The sequence below is a fragment of the Strongylocentrotus purpuratus genome, unplaced genomic scaffold, assembly GCF_000002235.5.
Source record: "Strongylocentrotus purpuratus isolate Spur 01 unplaced genomic scaffold, Spur_5.0 spur5_scaffold_12, whole genome shotgun sequence".
Lineage (NCBI taxonomy): Eukaryota > Metazoa > Echinodermata > Echinoidea > Camarodonta > Strongylocentrotidae > Strongylocentrotus > Strongylocentrotus purpuratus.
The window spans coordinates 27,979,884-28,002,747 of NW_022145597.1; the positions used below are offsets into that span (position 1 = coordinate 27,979,884).

Consider the following 22,864-nt stretch of genomic DNA (forward strand, 5'->3'; position numbering starts at 1 on the left):
ACAACACCATGGTAATAGCCAGTCCTCGTATAGAGCATATTAGCAAATGCAGACATGGCGGAAGAGGAGTCACGGTGGATATATTGAGGGAAAAAAACAATGGTGGACTATCCCCTAAAAAAACCAATCAATTATAATGACATACTTAATCGAGTGAAGAGGTATAACCAGCGTTCAGGAAGAGGGCGAGAAGAGAAGGTAAAAACGCAGGGAATTGTATTTTCCTGCGGTACAACTGCATTTTCAAAGTTAGGCAAAATTCTGACAAATCGAACAATGTGTATGAGGACCAGAATAAGGGTATTGAATTGTTACATCTACCCAGTAATCTGTTTTCACGAAGTGACGGTAATGAAAACAAATTGCATTCACTTTGCGTTACGATTTTCCTCGCTACCGTCACTTCGTGAAAACAAGGACTATGGTAGTGAAACATGGACTTTAGCCTCTGATACTAAAAAGCGTTTGGAAAGTTGCGAAATGTGGTTTCTAAGAAGAATGATGAAAATCCCCTGGACTGACAAAGTTAGTAATGAGGAAGTTCTTACACGAGCTGGAGTGCAAAGGAAAATGATACGTGAGATGTTAATTAGGCAGTTGAAGTTCATGGGTCACATTGCACGTAAAGAAGGCCTAGGGAATCTTGCTTTGACAGGGAAATTGTGGGAAGAAGGAGTAGGGGAAGAAGGAGGATACTTTGGATGGACAGTCTGCAGAAATTGTTGGAAGAGAGAGGATTGAAAGAACTGGGAGTGGTACTAATACAGAAGGCTAGGAGCCGAGGGTTGTGGAACAGCATGATCGCCAAAGTCAAACGATATGGCACTTAGAGAGAGAGACAACGTATAGCAGGAAAATGTTGTATATGCGGATCCGTTTTAATGATCCACGTAATAGGAGTGGCGAGACGTCACGATCCCGCGAGGCGGGATGGTTTGAATAACTTAGGCAGGTGAAAGTTATTGTATTGAGAGGGAAAGGGAAAATTTTAATACAGAACAATAGTTTGGTGTTTTTGTTTGTCGTATAGAGATTCGAATAAATCATTTTTATTGGGACGATTTGCCATTAGGTTTTTCCAGAGCATTTGCCTTATTTAGTTTATCTCTGGTTTTTTCAATCTAGGGAATCGGTCCGGGCGTGGGGCAAAAAGGCAAAGCCCCATGCAGGTTACGGATCAAAGCAGATCAAATTTAATATTTTGCAATGTTTAATACAACGTCATTATATACCTAGGTGTGAACGTTGACGATTGAGATTGAAATTATGCAATGTTAAGAATATTTACATTTGATATTTTTATTTTGAAAATCAAGAATGAGCTTAAAAACTGAAATTATTTTGATGTTCAAAATTATATAACAAGATTGTTCAAAAAGATACAATTCGAATAAAAGCTGGCTTGGTCGGTCTGGCAAGCTTTCCCATACAGTTTGATATTGATGAAGTCTGTGAGTCATTATCTGAGTAATGAAGGATGAGAATATACGGGCAATGCAGAAGGGTTTTGATTGTTTTTCATTAGTATGGAATTTCTCTACATGCGTGACATTATGATCGCTTGCCCGCTTTGGTTTTGAAGTCCATTTTTGTCAGATTCGTAGCAATTGTATTTTTTTGTTAAAGAATTTTTTTTTCAATAGTCAGTTTGGGTAAAACACGACTTTCTGGAATCCTGCTACAAGTACCCGCATCCTAACTACCCCCAATTCTAATATCTTTTTTTTTCTTTCTTACTGGGTATAAAAAAAAAGACATGGATAGACATACTGAAGACAACAGGAAAGACGCATGGCATAATCAAAAGGGTTGTTGTTGTTAATAATAATATTATCTGTAACCACTTATGGGAGCGTACTCTCTCTAAAAAAAACAGTGAATTTTCACTCTATTTTCACTTTCTTGGGAATGACATCAGTGATCACTTGTTTAGGAGTGAATATCGATTGATTTTAGAGTGCTCTTTATTAAGAAAAGAGTTAATGTTCACTCTATAGACCCCCCCCCCTTTAACCCCAACTATAGTCCGGGGTTAAGCAAATTTTTGCCAGTGTGAAAAGAAAGTGTAATAAGCTTAACCCCGGACAATAGGGGGGAGGCTAACCCCCACCCCTTTAACCCCACCTATAGTCCGGGTTAAGCACATTTTTGCTAGTGTGAAAAGAAAGTGAAAAAAACTTAACCCCGGACTATAGGTGGGGCTTATACTCTTCCACAATACTGTTACCACCCATTTAATATTGCTCCTAATCCCTTTTTAATTATGTTCTTAAAAGGTTCGTTGTTTTAGTTTAGTATATATCAAATTTAAAACATCAAAGAAAGTAAAGCCCCTCTAAAATGTTGGGAACCCCAAAAATTTGATGGCAGAATTAACATAAGTCAATTTTTGCACTCTCGCAAACAATGCCTCCTGTTCATCGAAGCGTGAACACATACCACACAAAAATGGTACCAAATGATTTGGGATAAAACACTCTTTCATAAGACATATAACAGTTTAATGTTCATCGCTGATTTTTAAAATAATTAGCAATTTTCTAGGTGTAAACTTTTTTTTTTACTCACACTGTATAGCCTCTGTCACGGTCCACGGACTTTAATAATACAATGAACAGTGGTGGAATGATACAGGCTCAGTGCACAGCGATTCGGGATATGTAATATCATGTGTGCACATAGTATGAATAACGCGTTTTCTTTAATTCTTTAATTCCATTTAGCTTCAAAAGTTTTGATATGCAATATGAAAGAGGATGGCATTGAAGACACATTTTTCAAAACAAATGTGTTTGAAGTCGAATATTGATGAAATTGATTTGCTTTTCAAGAGTACCAGTCAATCAGTCTTCCATCATTCTCGAAAATTGTGTTCTTTCAACTGTTTCACAGGTGAAATTACTTGGTGTCACGATACAAAACGATTTGAAGTGGGAAGCCCATGTCAGAGATATTGAAAAAAGAGCGAATGCGAAACTATATATGCTCCGTTCTTTAGGGAAGTTCGGTTTTTCACATGAAGATCTGATTACTATTTTTATTGGCTATATTCGCCCAATCCTTGAATATGCTACTCAAGTTTGGAGCGGAGGCCTCACTAGTGCACAAAAACAACGCATAGAAAGAATACAAAAACGTGCATTGAGGATTATCTTTAGAAAGGATTACCATAGTTACGCAAACGCTCTTACTAAATCGAAATTACAAACATTGGAAAGTCGTCGAAATGACTTATGTGTTACCTTCTTTAAAAAAACTCTATCATGCACAAACCAGTTCAAACAATTTATACCCCAAAGAGCACACAATAGAACTTTGCGAAGAACTAACAAGATCCCTGAACCCAGGTGCAAAACTAAACGTATGCAGAATAGCCCAATCCCAGATTTGATACGCTTGTATAACAAAAGTTTTTTATGATTGTATTTAATATACTTTGAAACAAATAGTATATAATTAATTCATAAATTTGAGGTCTGATTTTTTACCAAGTTTGTCAATGTAATTTTTATGACATGAAGAATGCGATGCATATCTATATTTATATTTTAATATCTCTAATGTTCACCTAATAATATTCATATTTGTCTTGCAATGTATCTTTGTATTTTATCAGCATGTACATAATTGTTTTCCCTCTCTGTCCATCTGTCCCCTTTCTCCCTCTCTCTCTCTCTCTCTCTCTCTCTCTCTTTCTCTCTCTCTCTTTATCTCTCTTTATCTCTCTTTGTTTCTCTCTCTCCTGCTTTCCTATCTCTCTTTCTTTTTTAACTCAAATTTTTAAATTGAAATATTGTATAAGATTAATGGTATATACACGCTCTTCATAATTATGTAGATTGTAGTGTGACATCTTGAAATGTATACTTGCTTTTTCCAGCAATTTACTCATGTGCAATTCAGTTACTTTTTACTGTGATATATGAAATGTATAATTGTATTCACCATCAATGTTTTATTCATGCACAATTCAGTTACTTGTAACTGCGATACATGGAAATGAATCAATAAATACCATTTATCTGAAAGAATACAACATTTAGGTTTTCTGTGCACAACAGAAAACCCAAATTTTATATTCTTTTATCAATATTTGTCTTCAAACACATTTTAGAGGGGGGGGGAGGGAATCTTTGTAGAAGTGTGTTTTAAATAACATCCTTTTTCATGTTATGGTACAATTTAAGTGAAATTTTGCCATCAAATTTTTGGCCAATTTGGGGCTCCTAAACACTTTAGAGGGCTTCAACGTAAAAAGAAACAATTATCGTAATGTGAACTGTTTGCTATTTCATCACTGAAACACCATGAGAAAATACACCAAATATTACATTTTAATTAGGACAATTCCATTATCAATATTAATTTTAATTAGCGAACGCTGTCTGCTTTCCGCTGATTACCATACATGAATAAAATAGCGAAACAAAGATACATTTGTTCGTTGCTTAGTAAATGCATCAATTAGGGCTCGGTGCATGTAACCGTGACAAAATGATGAAATTTATTATTTATTTGGTATATAAGAAAAACAGACAAACTACAGCTTTTCGTCTAGCTTAGTTCCTTAAGCTTCCGCTTATATTATCTGAATTCGGCTTTCTGTTCATTCTGGTGAATTACTCCGAAAATATTTCACTTTTCATTGGTACTTTTCTGTAGTATCAATAATTTTTTAGTTTTCAAAATTGTAAAACTTTTCGCTGAATGAATTAAATCACTGAGTATACCTAGATATTATTACAAATATACAGGAGTTAATAATTGCATTATTTATCTTTATGGTGCTGGTAAGATCAGGGGCGGATCTAGGGTGGGGGTTCGTTTGTGAGTCAACCCCCTCCTTTTGCTTGATTTTCTTGAGGGAAAAGAAAACAATTCAGATTTTGTCGATGTATGTATTAAGGTGCATATGGGAGGGGGGCTCGCAAAATACGCCACAGAGCTGCCAATTTGTATTTGATTGATCGCAACTTCAAAAGTTCATAACTTTCTTATTTTTAATCAGAATTAACTTTAACTTTGACCGACCTGCTTCAAGTAAAACCAACTTAACATTAGCGGTAGAATTCCCCTTTAAGGCAGTCATATTACTATATTAGGGATCACTTTGTTTTGAGTGAAAATCCACGCTGTAAATAGTGGGATTCACTATCAACAGAGTGATTCAACCACTATACAGGGAAGATTCAGCGATTAGTATTAATACCTGATACAATTCCTGAAAAGTGGCTTTCAAATCCTCTGAATTAAGGGATATTATACGTTATGAAATCGTGTATACACGTATAAATGCAGTGAAACCTTTTTCTGTCGATGTTACCAAAAATACTTTGAAAGATAACGAGTCTAAAGAAATTGAAGGGTACGTGACTTGTTTTAAAGTTAAGTTGTTCTTCTTTTAAAAAAATTGACAGATAACAAGTCTAAAGCAATATTAAAGGGTGATTTTAAAAAAAAAAGTGAAGTTGTTCTTCTACTAGTGCTCTTTTAAAAATGATGATTTGAATTCATATGAAAACTACATTGTGCTATAGTTGCTTCTTTGATGACCTAGACAATAAATCATGACATTGAGAAGATGTTCTGGAACTACAAGCTCGCAAGATGAGGAAGATGTGAGTTGGTACAGCGGTACCGTCTATGGTACACTCAGCAATCTGTACAAAAACTTCAGTTTGATATGAGTTATAACTTTTAAATTATTATCGATCTAAAGTTAAGATTTTACACCGCCACCGCGTAGATACAAGGAAGGAAAATAGGAACTGCAACAATTAACGAACCATTTCTTGTTTCGGATCTAGGTCGCATCAATACAAATTCAGTTTCAGTTTCAGTTTCAGGTTGTTTTTTCATATTTCACACATTTTAACATGTTGCAATGATTTCACAAAGTAATTGGTTTATATGTGGATTTTATTAAATGAGACAAAAAAACAACAAAAAGTGAGTACCTCATATCACCTTGCAAGAAATGTTAGTCGATCAACGGCTGGTGAATTGATCATTTCACCAGCCATCCAACTTAGTCGTTCAAGGGGAGGGGCGCAAAGGGAGAAAGGTAGGGGATATTCACAACAACAACAATAAAGTGTGCATTTTAACCCACAAAAAGGAATAGGTCCATTCTGTCATGAAGGAGCTTAGGGGAGTAAAATGTGGAGGGGAGAGAGAGAGAGAGAGAGAGAGTGAGAGAGGAGACAAAGAGTGAGAGTAACAATTAGACAGGGAGCTAGAGAACAAGAAAGCCATGAAGCCATGCCCCCTCTTGACTCCCTTCTTCTGGTATCACGTCTCAAATTGGATAAACGCGACCATCCTCGATTCGACTAGAGGCTTACTAATCGCTCGACTGGCGACGCTTGCTCCAGACTTTATATAGTCAAACATATAAGGTTGCATAGGGCTGGGTTTGTTATTGGGTTTAAAGTTACGTACAGCCTGTAATTACGGTTGGAATCAGCGTTAATTATTACGTCATATTTCCCCTGTCTATATTACATTGACATGGTCAAATACGCTATTGAAACAGATTGCAAGATCAATCCAGTGGATACAAAGCGTTGTAATATTTCACAAGTTTATTCTTATCGACACAAAAGTTCTTGTCTATATACTTATCTCTTCTTCTTTTTTTTTTAAATTTTTGCTCGTCATAATGTGTAGTACAAGGTTGATAATGATTTTGTCTCATTAACCACTGGTAGCCACATCAGGATTAATGTTGCTCTTCCTGTGTGCCCCGTGAGTATCACTACCCCAGCATTCCCAGGTAACCATTCAATTCACCTGTGTCGAGAGAGACAAATGTGGGCAAAATACCTTATACAAGGACATGAAATTGTGGGCACCTAGACAGAATCGCATTTCTTGCTTATTAAAGAGTCGAGAGACTTTACCAATACACCACTGTGCTCTTTAACACAGATATACTTCATTTCTCATTTTACAGCGGATGAATTCGGTCTGATAACGACGCAACAACCGGAAGGGGATTTTTGGTGCACCGGAAGTGATGTTAGCTATGACCTGGATGATCTTTGTGACGGAACAGCAATTTGTCCTCAAGATGATGACGAATTTCTGTGTAGTAAGTTTTATTTTTATGTTTCAACTTTTATTGTCTTCAGTCAAATCCTTGCCAGATCCCCTGGGACACTGAACGTCCATGACCTACGTATGTATACATAAACGTTTTAACGTCCCTAGGAGGTTTTGTGAATATCTTAGGAACGCCCGATCCCTAAGAAATATAAATCGTTATTGGGATATAAACGTTCTATAAAGATTTTAACGCCCCTGGACGCCTTGGTTACGTTGTGTGTTTGGTGGATCTTTTGGTGGATTAAACAATAATAACTATTGATATCTTAATTCCTGGACCCCAATGAAGAACAGCTTTGTTATATTAACAAAGCTGAATGGGCTATCCAGCCATTCACTATATTATTGAATTTTACTATGTACATGCATTTTCTTTGTATTGTTTTTAATATTGTGATGGAAAATAAATACCAATACCAATACCAAAAAATCAAGGTAGCGTGGATTCAATTGAGCGAGTGCTTATTAGAGATGATTACATGGACGATTTTTCATCCTGTACCTTGAACTCACAGCTTTATAATTTTATTCAAAGAATTCTGAACTGGGTAAATTAATAATATATTTTGCCACATTTAAAAGTTTATTATATTAAACACACTCTGCGACGAAATAGGAAAGTGAATGGTGAGAACACTTTGACTTTCGACGACTTGCGGCCTTGGCGCTACAGTTGCTACAGTTCAATAAGCGCATGGCGACTTGTCATGTCTGTTGCACACGAAGCGTCATTTGTTGACGCAATCGTTCGTCATTCCCTGACGTATGGTTGCGTCAGAGACTTGTGGTTTGACGCACGATGGGAGAGTGGCATTGAGCACAAAGTAAATGTAAAATGATTAGTGCAAGTATGGTATTGAAATAATGGCTCTTCGACTAATTGCCTTCTGAAACTTGATTAGAACAGGTAATAACGCAATGAAAGCTACGCCTTGTGTTCAGCAGGCATATATAATTGTTTACGTTCATATACACTTTCGTACACTCTAACAACTGAAATGCTAGATACTTTACGTTTCCTACCGCCGCACTGAATTCCTATTATACATGCAGATTTGAACTAAAAGCAAGAACATTAGGGTGAAGGAAATAAAGTCAATGAGGCGTGTTGAGAACTTTGATAAAATCAGAAGTTTCTCACAATATGACGATGTTATCTAAGGATTTTGAATTACTTAGATGACCCATTTTCTACATTAATGAAAAAATGGTTCCATCATGCATCTGAAAATGATATTACTGTCATTGAATTTGTTAATGGAAACCAGAGAGAAAAAAAAAATTGAGTCTAAAATTAAATTCTGAAAGGAAGCATACATTTTCCAGATAATGTGGGGGGGGGGGGTAAAGAATCTTTTCAAAAATGTTTTTAAAATCGAACAATAATGGCAATTTGATGGTTTGGAAGCTTCTACCCATATAATACATCACAATTAAGGCTTCATTCTCCTTTCCCCTAAAGCAGAGAAAGGAACTTTATACAAAAATATCTACACCAACTTAAAATAGGACTTTTTAGTTGCTGTTGATCCGGATCGATCAATCGCAGACCTATACACACATCAAAAGGAGCGCCATTTCTTCAGTACACAGTTGCAATTGATATCAAGATGCGATCGATTTGAATCAATCGCAATGGAACGCTTTTAAAACGATGCACTGGTAACGGAGTGGCATTTAAACACAAAAGAGAAATGGGACAAAAAAGATATGCCAAAAACTAGCTGGGAATATTGCTGAAAAGCATGTACTCGTGAATGAGATTACGCGTCATGTACGTCGATTGGGTGCTTCTATATAATATTTTCTCCTTTTCTTATACATTACTTAGCTTTTAGAAGGTCTAAACATTTTATGCGAATAGTTTGAAGCATATTAAGAATATTGACAGAATGGAGGTAAAAAAAAAATTAAATTGCACGTTTGTGCATTTGTGTGTGCAGGTGAAGGTAAAGTAATATTATTGGCTGCAAATCGTTTGTGTCAATAACTTAATATTTCTCTTAATAGATTCAAATCATTTTGGATATTTGGTTTATTTTATAGCTGCATCTTTCAATTTCATTTTCAGAGTTATAAGGTGAAACATAAATTAGTTGTAAAATAAGCCGTCCAAAACAGACCTTCCTATGTAAACAATCTCACGAATTTAGTTCAGGTTTATCATCTCGGTTTCAATTATAGAAAACATCGCATTTTTATTTGATGCCAGTTTTGCATCAATCGTTTTTTAAAATTAAAGAACCGATCTGGAAATTGTAGGTACCCCTGGGCAAAAGAATTGCAGTAATATTATTGTTCTATCCAAAATGCTGGATTGTGATTGCCTCTAAAGTGTTGGGAGCCCCGGCACCCAATCTCGTTTGATAACCTTTCCTTCTCACTGTGTTTACAAACTAGTTTGACCTGCATTTCAGCGGTTATACTCTTCTAAAATCGTTCAATGAAATCGACCAGACATTGGACACTGATTGCAAAAGAAAATCAATAAAGTTGTTCATAAGTTTGTGTTTAAAGACGCCATATGCTTTTTCAAGAAGATATGTTTGTTGAAGTAACCGAGAAGGTTGCTATTTTTTTGTCGCAAACAAATAACGATTCACAACTTTCAATCACCTACTGGTGAAATAATTGTGTTCATATACGGAACTACATCTGTCTCGCTTGAAAAAGTTTTCTCTTTATTTTTAGAACTAAAATTGTCGCATCACACTTTGTTGAAATTCTTCGTAAATTTGTTTCTTCTTCAGACATCACTCGGCACTTGATTTTTTTCTTTTGAGCTCGATGTTTGTGAAGTAGTTTTATCTCTATTTTGAAGATTGAAGGTAAATCGAATCAGAGAAAATAAAAAGTCACACGATCTCGAAGAGTTTAAAGAAATAAAACACGCCGTAATGGCATATTTCGTGTGATCTGTTTATTCCATGATATTGCACTTAACTGTTTAAGTTCCGAGCAAGGCATTGATCTGTATCACATAAAAGTTTTCAAGTCAAAACTTCATTTTTTCTTTACCATGTTAAATCGGGCTCAATACAAGTCCATGAACGTTTTGTTCTCTTTATTTTTTTTACGAGTTTCATGCCAGAAAGATTCTATCCGAGTCCTTACCCCGTGAAAGTCTCATTTTAAATGGCTTTTGATCAATATGTCTTTCAAATCGTTATAAACATGGAAACGGAAATCGTTACACGAACCTTGTCAAGAGAAAAATGATGACCTTTACTTTAGAGAAAAAAAGTGACTGCTTCAGGAATAGCGGGTAAAAATGGACCTCGTGACGCGTGATTTCTTGTCAATTATCCAAAACGCATTTAGGTCAGTAAATGAAAAGCCTATAGTTATTCAGTTGAAGTAAAATAAAGAGGACAATGCAACCATATCATGACTTTTTTCTTCGATGAAAATAATATATAAGCCTCCAACAGTGAACATCGATCACTTTACGTTTTTTTCCACGATTCTTGTTCACTATTACTTTTAGTTTTACAAGACACTACAACAGTTCTGAGAGAGAGAGAGAGAGAGAGAGGAGACAATAATTAATTGGCAACAATAGTCAAGTATGACTTACTGCTATCAAATTATAACGAAAGAAGAAAGAAGCTCAAGAAGAACCTGTAATAAATGTATCGAACAAAGCAGTGCAATCACTAACATACATACAAATTGCTTTTGATGCCTTTGATATAATAATAATAATCTAATAGTCCACTCCAAATTTTATTAAACCGAAACGGAAATTCTTTTTGCCCAATTGATCGTGAGCCCGGCAGCCACTGAGCAGCGCTAAATCAAATCAAATATTGCTTAATGCGCTTTACATGACAAATTATTGCTGATGACAAATAATAAAATACGGGAAAGAAATACAAAAGGACATTCAGTTATTCGATTTCAATTTCAATTTTAATTTATTCATGTTTCCAACAAAACATTACGAATCAATTATAAGCATTTAAAACAATTAACTAATCCGTAACTACAAAAGGAACTACAAAATAGGGGAAAGAAAAAGGGGGGTGCCAGCAGAGATGAGAAAGGGACAAGACAATGCTTTACACGACAGAGATAGAAGAACACGGTCATAATACAAAGAGTAGACAATGACACAAAGAAGTGAAAGATCGGGGGTACAGAAAATAATAAAAAATGACGAGCTGCATGTTGGGTTGAGAAGAAGATAAGGAAAGAGAAATGCGGGCTAGAAAGGAAATAAGCATGAGAAGGCACAATATAATATATCAAATTACATTATTGAAGAGAACGTTTTTAAAGTTCTTTTTAAAAGAGTTAATCGAGGTGGAAAGAATGGAGGGTGTTCCGTATTTTGGAACCGTATTGAGAGAAAGTACACTCATCCATTTCGAGTTGAGACGTGGAAATCGGTGGAGTGTAGGATTATGAAGAGCTTAGTTGTATAATTTGGTTTACATTTCCTTCTGCATTTATTTTATAGAATGCTGGTGAAACGTTAAATACAATACGCTTTTTCACGGGTAACCAACGCAATTGTTAGAGCAAGGGAGATGAAGAGTCGTGCCTTTCTCTGTCTCAAGCAACTCAGGCAACACGATTTTGGAGTCCCTCAAGCCTTTAAATATCGGTCACTTCGTCCCTATTTTCACGAAGTGACGGTAGTGAATGAAATCTTTTGCAAGACTAGGGAAATTGCAAAATCTCTCCGACTAAGGATCATACAACATGTTGGCATGCACTGGAAGTGCTGTATTCCTAATTCAGAAAATGAATCACAACCCTGTAATATTTTTCGGAATTACGAAAAAACTTCGGAATAAAGAGCCCTATTTCACTTTCGGAATTACAAACCTTCTGAATAACGCAACAAATGTTCGTTATATTGTTATCGTGATCTGACATTAATTACTGCAGCGATATTCACTACAAGAGGCTTGATTTCAACAAACATAACGGTTCTTGCTTGTTTTTTAAGGTCAAGTTTCGGGGATAAAGTTATAGTTATAGGTATAGTTTTAGGCCCAGTGTTATAAGGAATTTACTCTCATCAAAAATAGGGGTTACAAATCTTCTCTATATTCCACTCATATTAGGTATCACTTCGTTTGGGAGTTGCATCCACTCCAAAATATCTTGAAATCAACTCTAAAGTAGTTGCTTGAATTATTCTTTCGAGAGTGGATTCAATAATAATAACGATAATAATAATAAAAAAATAATATTAATAACAACATTTTTCTAAGTTTATATAGCGCTTAATACATGGACGAAGTTTCTAAACGCTTTACAGACATATTATTACCTCTGCCATTGTGTTCGGGCTTGCCTGCACACAGTGTATGCATATTTTCTAATCCTAGGGGAGTTTTCCAGCCGGGCGCCATTTTACAGATCCGTATAATGATAAGCAAACTGAAATAACTGTCGCATTAGGCAATCCACTCTTTTAGGTATTTGGGGGTGACAATTCACGCTCCAAGGAGCTTGGAGCGTGAATTACTACCGAACGAAGCGATCCTCGCTTGGAGCGTGAATTTCCACCACCAAACGAAGCGATCCTTGATATCACTCCTAAGCAGACAGGATTGCCATTCTTCTGCAATCGCGTGTGCAAGATTGACCAGCTAGCTACAGCCCCCAGAGCATGGTGTTCTACTATTTACTATATCTATTTACATTTTAATTTCACCTAACATTTTTTTGTTTGATGCCGCCATCCTAGCCAAGCATCGCTCATGATTTCGGTCTCCTGCACTTTTTCCACGGATATAGTTCGGATAATAATTAATACTTTGAATTTATAATAATATGTGATAAAAATATTAAATTTCGTTATGATATGTTTATATGTAAATATGAGTTTGACATGAAGATATTATTGTTTGTATATTTTTTTTAAATCATACCTTAAGTTTTTATGTTCTTTGTTATTGAGTCATTATATGGACCAATGGAGAAATAAAATAAAAAGCATGAACCAACTCAATAAGTCAAAATTAGTCAAGTGATGAAGACTTCGATATTTTTTATCTCATTTCTTTAAATCAGGTGATAAAGACTTCAAAAGTTGCAAAACACCCGAACAGATGCGCTGCTTCAACACAACAGGAACATGTGTTCAGTTGACATCCATATGTGACGGAAAACCAGACTGTGCTGATCAAAGCGACGAGATATATTGCGGTAGGCCATAAGCTTGATTAAATAAATCTTATTTCAAAAGAAACTTTATCAAGAGTTGAACAAACGAATGAATCACTGAAAATTAATAGATAAGTGAATGAATGGATTTATTAATTAACAGAGATAAAAAATTATTAAAAATGGTGAATTAATTGATAAATTGATAGATTTATGAGATGAAACGGTAAGTTAGAAAACAAAATTATTTATAAAAGTGAATCGACAAGTAAATTTTTTAATTAATTGACTGAATAAACGAAAAATCTAAGAAGAAAAGAACATAGCCAACGAAATTAATAAGTTAGTGATTGAATGAATAAATGGTTAAACGAATAACAAAAGAAGAAAATACCTGTAACATAAATGAACATAAATGAATAAATCATTAACATATTAATGTTCTCTTCATTTCGCTACAGAGGCAGTAAATTGTAGTAGTACATGCTCGTTTTGCTCGAAGGTTGGAGCGTCATGTGACATGAACGGACTAATCAACAACCTGGGATCTTTGACGCTCCCGTCAACAATACGATACTTGTAAGTAAAGACTACCGTGATGGCTCTGATATTGTCTTAACACTTTATTCATTTATTTAATTACTTATCTATTTAATCAATTTATTATTTGTTCCTATATTTATCTATTCGATTCTTATTCAAAATACAGGAAAGGAACATGTAGAAGCAGCAATGCTTTAAAATTACGCTTTGCAGTGTACATATACTAGATACAATGAAGCAAATGAAACAAATTAAATACATGAAATACATGAATATGTGCAAAGTAAAGCTGTGTGGAAACATAATAATAATAATAATAATATTTGCATTTATATAGCGCTCATTACAGTAAATGTATCACAGCGCTTTACATATCATATACATATATAAGAATATCAATAACAAATAACTTATGAACTGATTTCCTGATTACGCATAAAAAAATTGTCTTACAAAATAACTTATAAACTACATGTAATATTACAGGTACAGATTAAGTATTAAATAGAAATGTCTTAAGGACTTCTGGAACTGAGAAAGGGATGACGACGTCCGTACGTTCTGGGGGATACGTGGTGCAGCAGAAGAGAAGGATTTGTCACCTGTACATGTATTGGTCCTTGGAACTGCGAGTAGTGCTGGGTCATTGCTTGATCGGAGCCCTGGTCTTGCTGTTTGATGCTTAGAGTTTCGTGAGGTAGTTGGGAGCAGAATTATTAAGACATTTGTATGTAATAGTCAGAATTTTGTATGTTATGCGCTTTTCAAACGGGAGCCAATGAAGTTGTTGTAGGAAAGGTGTTACATGGTCGTACTTCTGGCCCGAAAACCAACTTTGCAGCACGGTTCTGAGCTCGCTGCAGACGCTTCACATTTGAATGTGAACGTAAAACAATTTGTGTAACTGCATGTAACTTTCTGGACATATCACTTTAACAAAAATGTTTCTTAAGTACGTGCAGAGTACATCTATTGTGTATTTGATCACAACACGTTCTTGACATAATGTTTCACGTCCTTATTACGTCGTTATTACGTCTTTACTACGCTGAAACACGATGTGTCCAAAATCTACATCGTGCTGAAAAAATAATTTCTTAGGATTAGTGGAAATCAACTATTTCAGGAGTGATAGTCGGGATCACTTCGTATTGAAGTTGAATTCACTCCAAATTATCATGGAAGCTACTTTGAAGAAATGGTTTGGATCAAATTTTCGAGAGTGGATTCGAATATTTTAAGCGTGAGGTTTACTCCATCTCTCTCTAAAAAAACGACATCTCTTATACTTTTAATATTACTCGTGAAAAAGTCAAACTCCAATCCTTTACACTAAGAGAGGTGAAATTATGTGCTGAATATTAATGTAGCTCCTACCATGTTTGACATCGTGACAATTCATGAAAGGCATTATATTTGAGAGCACATGTTATTACTCATCTTGTTATATACTACTTTGTAGAGTTTAAACTTTCTTATTCTTTACTCAGCATACGTCATATATCTGCCCATAGATTTAACAGATAGGATCAGAACGTATAGAGACGAGTAATACCAACAAATGCCTTTTCGTTGGAAAAACGTGAGACTTGTAGACTACAATATTTTATTGTCCGCCAAGTGGGCGAGTAGGACAGAATCTACAAATGAGAAAATAGATTTGACTTTAACGTTCGCGTGCTTTATCATAAAAATTACATCTTCCGAAATCGTTAACCTTTTAGCAAAACACGTCGACCAGATAGAATTACAAATTTCCGCTTCATGTTCGTGTTGATCACAAATTGACAGGTAGACTAATTTAAATGGAGGAACAGTCAATATTTGATCATTACGATTACTCATTTTATCAGGTAATGATCATTAGAGCTTTAGAAAGACGTATATGTGTAATCATGCTTTTCACAATTATTATCTCTTCACCCAATCTCGACGATCCAATTTCCCTTAATGGAGAAGAATTGATAGACGTATTTGTTTAAACACACTAAAATGTTATAATTATCGTTGGGAAGGTCCAATTTAAGCCGAAATATCTTTGACGATGTTAAAGTTTTCTAATGTCATGTAGATGTGATGCAAAGATTGTCCTACAAACCATTTGATTAGAGTTTAAAAAAAACACAATTACTAAATAAAAATACATGGTTATAAGTTATAAATCTAGCTCCTATGATACCCTAACTCTGACTCTTAGCAAGGACTAAACCTTGTCCCTAACCCCTATCCTAGACCTCACCATTACTCATAGCCTTACCCTAACTCTAACCTAAAAGGGATCCGGTAACTTCGTCTTAGATCCTTTTAAAAGAATCCTTGATTTAGCTCATGCTGTAGTGATAATTATAAACATTTAGGTCAGTCAGGAACCCCATGACTTTTACAAGCCGATCGCCTGTCTGATTATCAAGATATTTATGATTGAAAATCGAAATCAAATTTTGCGTTTGCCAAACGGTTTTCATAACACTACAGTCAACTGGGGAAAACAAGTATGGTAAAACCGGTCACTCAAAGGTTTTAACTTTTTGAGGCACTTCTTGATCACATTGAAGCGATTTTTTTAGGGCTTCAGTATAACACAATTTCACAGACATTGATAACACGTAGGGCCGTTCATCTCAGATTTAACATTGTTAAACAATTCCTTTAACGCGTATACATTGTCCTGATGCATATAAGTAATTAATATTCTGCAGTCTAGGCTTCCATTTTAGTCACAGCAAATCGCAGTCACAAGAAGAATGAAACAAGACTATGTCCCTAGGGAAGCCCTCTTATTACCTCGAGAGATCCGTCTATTATACTACCTATTAAAAAAAACCGTTTATTTTCAGGGTAGTTCATGAGGGTGAGATGATAGCACTCAATAAATATCGCTTTCACTATTGACCTTGGATATGCATTAACTCCTGCGGGCGGATCTATTTTGGGTGAAATGAATGGAAGAAGGCAGATTTTGTAATTTACGTGAAATAAATATGCTTCACGACTTTTACCAGATTTCTGTTTTTATATTTTATTTTACTGAATTGAATTAAATTGGTTTATCCAAAAAAAAAATGACATGCAGCTCAAGGCTGGTAATTGTCTGTTTTATAGAGTAATTGACATTTGCATTATAATAAAAACATAAAAAACACAAGCAACATAACAAAATAACAGTGGTAACATCTCATAGCAATATTTATAAGATTTAGAAAGATGTATCAAAGATGTGGATAAGTAGTTATGAAAATAGTTTAGGCAATGTCATCAAATATTCAAGGGTAAATTCAATTCAGCATGTATAGGAATATTAGGCTTATTGAACAAAGATATCACTTTAGACAAACAATTTTAGTTGAGTAAAGCCCGCGGGAGTTAATGCATATCTAAAGTGTACCGGTGTGTTGGCCCAGTCAGTAGACCGTCCGCCTCACAACCGGGAGGTCGTGGGTTCGAACCCCGGTCGCGTCAAACCAAAAGACGTTAAAAGACGGGAGTTGCTGCTACCTTGTTTGGCGTTCAACAATAAGGAATAGAGCAACGTCGATCTGGAGCTGCTCAGTGGCAGCCGGGCTCACGATCAATTGCGCAAAAAGAATTTACATTTTCGGTTTAACTTAATGCAAATTTGGAGTGGACTTTAAAATATTATTATTATTATTATCATCAATATTATAATTACACAGAATGATAACAAATAAATGTGGAGAACCATCGACAATGGGTAATGAAAGAAATGAAATCCAATCGCAAAACAAAACCAAAGCAGTTTCAAAAAGTCAACTCCCCTCCCATTAATGCAGTTTTTTGCCCCGTCTCTCAGATAGTACTTCTAGATTACCCAATTTAAATCCTTTTTTTTTTTTAAAGTATAGGGGATTGCTAAAAACCTTTATGAAAATGTCCCCTCTTTTCTAGTACAGGATGGCCCGTAAGCAATACAATTTTCACGAACGAACAGTTTGCCGTTAATTAATCACCCATAACATTATCTATACATCATTGACAGTTTGGATTTACGTCGTATGTATCGTACACATCATTCACCCACTTCTTTCATCTGTAAGCCTCATTGTTTAAAGGTTATATAAGCTGGACGTTGAATTTTATTCGATAAAAAAAAATTCCTTTAAAATCTGTTCAAAATGATGAATATAACAAATTCTTATATTTTTTATGATTTTCTTATGATTTGCACTTGTTTGCAGGAAACTCACGAACTTCTCCGACCTACAGTATGGATTGCCAATCACTCAAGCCGAGTATCCTCTTTTGACAAGACTGTAAGTATATATATGAACGCCTTAATTACTCGCCGTTTTATACCTAGATTTCGAGTTTTACTTCGAGATTTTGAGTTTTACGATTGATTTGACATACTGATTATTTGAATTACACAGAGCTTCCCTATACCGATAGAACATTAAACATAATATATTCCCTATGAATCATACATCATTATGCAAGGAAAGCACTTTTAATTTAGCGAGAGAATAGGGCAGAAAAAACACCGTTATTAAATCAAAAACTAACCACAGTTAATTAAGAATGATAGTTACGTCACTTTTTATTGTTTAGAAATTTCTTGTCATACAAATTGTCTCTTAATTAACTGTGCTACAAACCTGGGGTGTTTTACAAAACTTGTCATCAGTGACAAATGACAGTTTTTGTTATAAGCTACTGAAATCCTTGCTTCTGATTGGTTATCAGCAGATTTGTCACTGATTTTAGCCATATTTTAGCCATATTTTAGCCATATTTCATTGGAAAAAAGGCTTAGTGAAACGGGTCCCTGTATAGTGTATTTACTTTGATGTACTATTTCAACAGGTATAAAACACGTTAGAGCGGCATATAACATACCCACTTTGTAATGACTCTGAGCGTTGTAATTAAATCTCTGGATTGTAATCAATTATACCAGCATCTTTATCATCTTATTTCCCATGTAGCTTGGGTCCTTAGGTGTTATTAACCTAATTAGAGATTTCTTTCGATGAATAGTCCTCAATAAACGGAGATTAATTACACCGTAGAGTGCCGACAGACGAGATCGAGGTTGGTCTAAGGGGTTAAAAAGATTTTTTTTAAATCAATAATGGAAGACACTATTTAGATTTTAATACCGTTAAGTGCATGGTCTCTGACAATAACAGCGCATTTTCTCCGTGTAATATAATGCCCCGTTTGATTAAGTTATTAAAAAAATTATCTTGATACAAAGTCAGAACTGCGATAAAGACCTTTGTTTTAAGGATGGAAAATTGATGTTAAAAAATGCATGTCTTGTGCGCTAAAGGAGTGCCTCATTAATTACGCTAAAATAGCAAAACAACGAACCGTCGTGTAAGCTGTCCTTCGCTTATTTTTCCTCGTTTTAAATTTCTGATACAATCATAAATAAATCCATCTGATGATGCACAGTACAATAGCCTTTCTGATATATCTTTCGTATGGCAATATTCTTTAAAAAAGACAACAAGAAAGAAGAGATGATGCACATGGATAATGCCTGACATATAGTTTTGTAGAAGATCACTTTATTCAATAACAAACCCATGCAAAGGAACACAGTGCATATCAAAAGTATTTTCACCTACGTCATTCAATGATTAATGACATGCAGGGCAACAAAGACAAACTGGAATATACAGTATGAGAATTATTAACAGAAGTGTTCAAGCTTTAGAAAAGAATAGTATTCAAGAACCTATCAAATATCAATAACAATAATGTTGATGATGATGAGGGTGATGTTACTACTCATGCTGCTACTACTACTACTACTACTACTACTACAACTGCTATTACTACTACTAGCATTACTACTACTACTAATACTATTACTACTACTACACGTATCAATGTATCAATGATTATAATTTTGTTCTATTCTATGCATTCTTCTTAACAGACTTTTATCCGGGAATGGTATATCTGCCATCGGGCAAGGTGTGTTCGAAAAAATGACATCTTTACGAACTTTGTGAGTATATACTAGCCGAGGCCTTGTATTCTGCTTTTTAAGTGTCATCCATTTTAATTCCAATAACCCCCCCCCCCCCCCCAAAAAAAAAAAAAAAAAAAAAAAAAATCTATATCTTGGATTGTAAAAAGCGCGCACTGCTTAAACAAATATATATTCAAACACTAAATTGTTTATCTAAATGTTAACAAATATTGATTTGCTTGACATACAGTGCGTCCCAGAAAAAACGAAACCGAGAATTATCGACATTTTATCATAACTTAATCAAAATTATAATTAATAAATGACACATATTTGTAAATCTTAGATCCTCATCTTTCATGTGATGCAACTCATATGATGCATTTTTCACGCATGAGTGATTAAAAACAATTTGAAGAGAGGGTTCCAAAAAGTCGTTTGGCGGGTGGTATCGGAATTTCAAAGAGATAAACACATTTCTAAAAAGTTCATTTCCTGCTCTTTAATATGACACTTTAATCAGGAAGAATGAGCAAGGAATAACAAAGGTCTGTTTGTTTAAAGTAATGCTTGCATTTCCATAATTTGATTAAACGAAGTCGTTTTTACTGACTGCTTGCCGTAGCAACAAACAGAGTTGACAAAAGACTTAACTCCGTTTTGTTGACGATCAACCATGCACAAAGAAGGCAAAAGACTTGATGCATGGCTGATCGTCAACGATCATTCTGAATCGATAGTAATTTCCATTAAAACTTTCTCATTCCCCCGAACCATCCATAATTGCGTCTAAATTTCAATTATGGAATGACGTTACTGAAGCCGCTGGAATAAAGCCTGATATATTGTAATTTGTATATCAATTATTAATTATATTTTAATTAACGGTCAATATTGGCGATCAGGCACCAATAATGGCTCGTAAAATGTTAATGAGAGTGCAAAGTGATTAGGATGAACGCAATGGAGTTTTGTCTCCTCTTGGAAGGGAGACAAAGAAAGGCAATCACTCGCATGGTATTGAAATCTTTTAGTTCTATTCATACTTGATATGACACAAAGTATGCTTTTAGGTCTGTAATCTGTTCTTTCAAATTCAAAGACTCGAGGGTTGAGTAAACGTTTTTTGACGGACTGAAAAAATAGAGTAATACATGGCAGTATAATAAAATAGTTTTTAAAAACATCTTTCTCATACAAAAGTACATGGAACATACCACTGCCTAAGACTTAGTGGACAGTAACCACACATTCACCTATATGCAAAATTATGTGAGCAATTGGGAAAAAGTCGGGTATTTGGTGTGTACTGTTAGGCTTGAGAATCATCTTAATAAGAAGAAATTGATTTAGTCTTGCTGAATATCACATGCACTGTACACAGAAATGCATACGTGGGACAACAATATGTTTTGATTTATACCTTTCAGCAATCTTAGAGTAAATATTAACAGGGGCATTTTCTACTATGATATTCTTCCAAACTAACACACACACACACACACACACAACAAAAAAGCACCAAAAAAAAATCACCTTTATTAGAGGTCAACCCTTTCTTTCTAGGGGTGTTAGGAATCACCTCGTTTTAATATATTAAATACTACATGTCTAAGAGGTAGGCCTACATTGATATGCACGACTATCCGATAAGTGTTATTAAAAGTACGAAGATACACCGAAAAATGGTTACCTGTACTTTTACAGAATAAGAAGATTACATTACCATTTATGTAGAACACTTGATAGGCGAATTCACAAAATGTTAAGTAGGCCTATTCATGTATCTATTTCTATATACCTGCCCCTGACGATTCCCCCTATTTCCGTACTGAAATATTGAGTAGGCCTGCCTGTATATTTTTTTAATGATCCTCATGAACCGTGTTGTATTTCGAGTGGAGATCTCATTCAGCTAAGGTTTCATAATGGGGGTCAGGTTCATTCCCGTGTATGTATTTTGGAGGTCAGGGCCCCGTCTTTTAAAGGTAAAGACCAGTATTGGAAACGCCCCTATTTCAAAAAATGAAATGGAAGCTCTCATTACCAATCATGTGAAAGAATATGTTTTGATTAATACATGATGATAAAAAATTTGCCGGGAAACCGCCTACTAATTCATATATTTGGTAAATTTGTTTCTCTCATGGTCTGTGAGAGATATAGGGTAGTCCCATAATCTTTCTGTGTATAGTTCTTGTAACTTTACGAAGAATGGGCCAAATTTCTTATCATTTTGATGATTCCAGAACCTTGCAGATGTTAGATGCTAGATGATCAACCTTTTCTGATCGATTCCACAACGTTTCTTTCACAATGCAATCGCATGACCATAACTGGTCTTTACCTTTAAAGAGTAGCGATTGATACGGATCAATCGCAAGTCTGTTTGCAGTCTCCTATCTCTTACGTACATAGATGCGATGGATATCAATCGCTTATCGACGGATATTCTCAAACTGCAAACAAGCATTAAAAGCCTAAAATTGGTATGTTGAAAAACTGTTAATTTTTTGCAAAGACAGACAATTTATCTATTTGATTCTTAACAACGTCTAAGTCATCACTTCCGACTGATTCATTGCAACGTTCTGTTTCCCTACTCGTGTCCAGGCGCTTACGCGGGGGGGGGGGGGGGGGGGGGGGGGGGGGGGTCGACCCCCTTCATTTTTTTTGGCCAAAGGGTGACCAACAAAAGTGACCGTACCCCCCCCCCCCCCCGCCCCTAACTGAACGAAATATCGGTCGGCCAAATTTTAAAATTTCCGGGAGATGTGCTTTGCAGTCCACGCAAATCTAAAAGTCCCAATTGTTCGGTGCAAAAGGAAGGACTTGAACACTCGGAGAAGGGTAACTTTTTCCAGAGACAAATATTTTCAGTCAGAGTTTGATCGGTAAGAAGATTCTGATACATTGGAACATTTCAAATGACCCCATTTTGTAAGAGCTAATACATAGGTTTATGACCATTATTACCGAATACTTATATAAATAATTTGTTTTTAATTCAAATTTACGTATACACTCACAAAATAGCGTGTACACATATATATATATATATGTATATTTCTTTTTCCACCTAAAAAAACCAAAACAAAAAGAAAATGGGGGGGGGGGGGGATAATGATGTCATGTTACATTACCGATCCC

General features: G+C 35.2%; 1 protein-coding gene across 3 annotated transcripts in view; it reads left to right on the forward strand.

Moving 5' to 3' along the window:
- Positions 1-22,864, forward strand: part of LOC580450 (G-protein coupled receptor GRL101) — a 37,037-nt gene that overhangs the window by 778 nt on the left and 13,395 nt on the right. For all 3 annotated transcript variants that reach the window (XM_030982301.1, XM_030982302.1, XM_030982300.1), the window contains exons 2-6: positions 6,956-7,093; positions 13,138-13,272; positions 13,692-13,809; positions 17,970-18,044; positions 19,679-19,750. In XM_030982301.1, the coding sequence (XP_030838161.1) occupies positions 6,956-7,093; positions 13,138-13,272; positions 13,692-13,809; positions 17,970-18,044; positions 19,679-19,750 (538 nt within the window). The remainder of the gene's footprint in view (positions 1-6,955; positions 7,094-13,137; positions 13,273-13,691; positions 13,810-17,969; positions 18,045-19,678; positions 19,751-22,864) is intronic.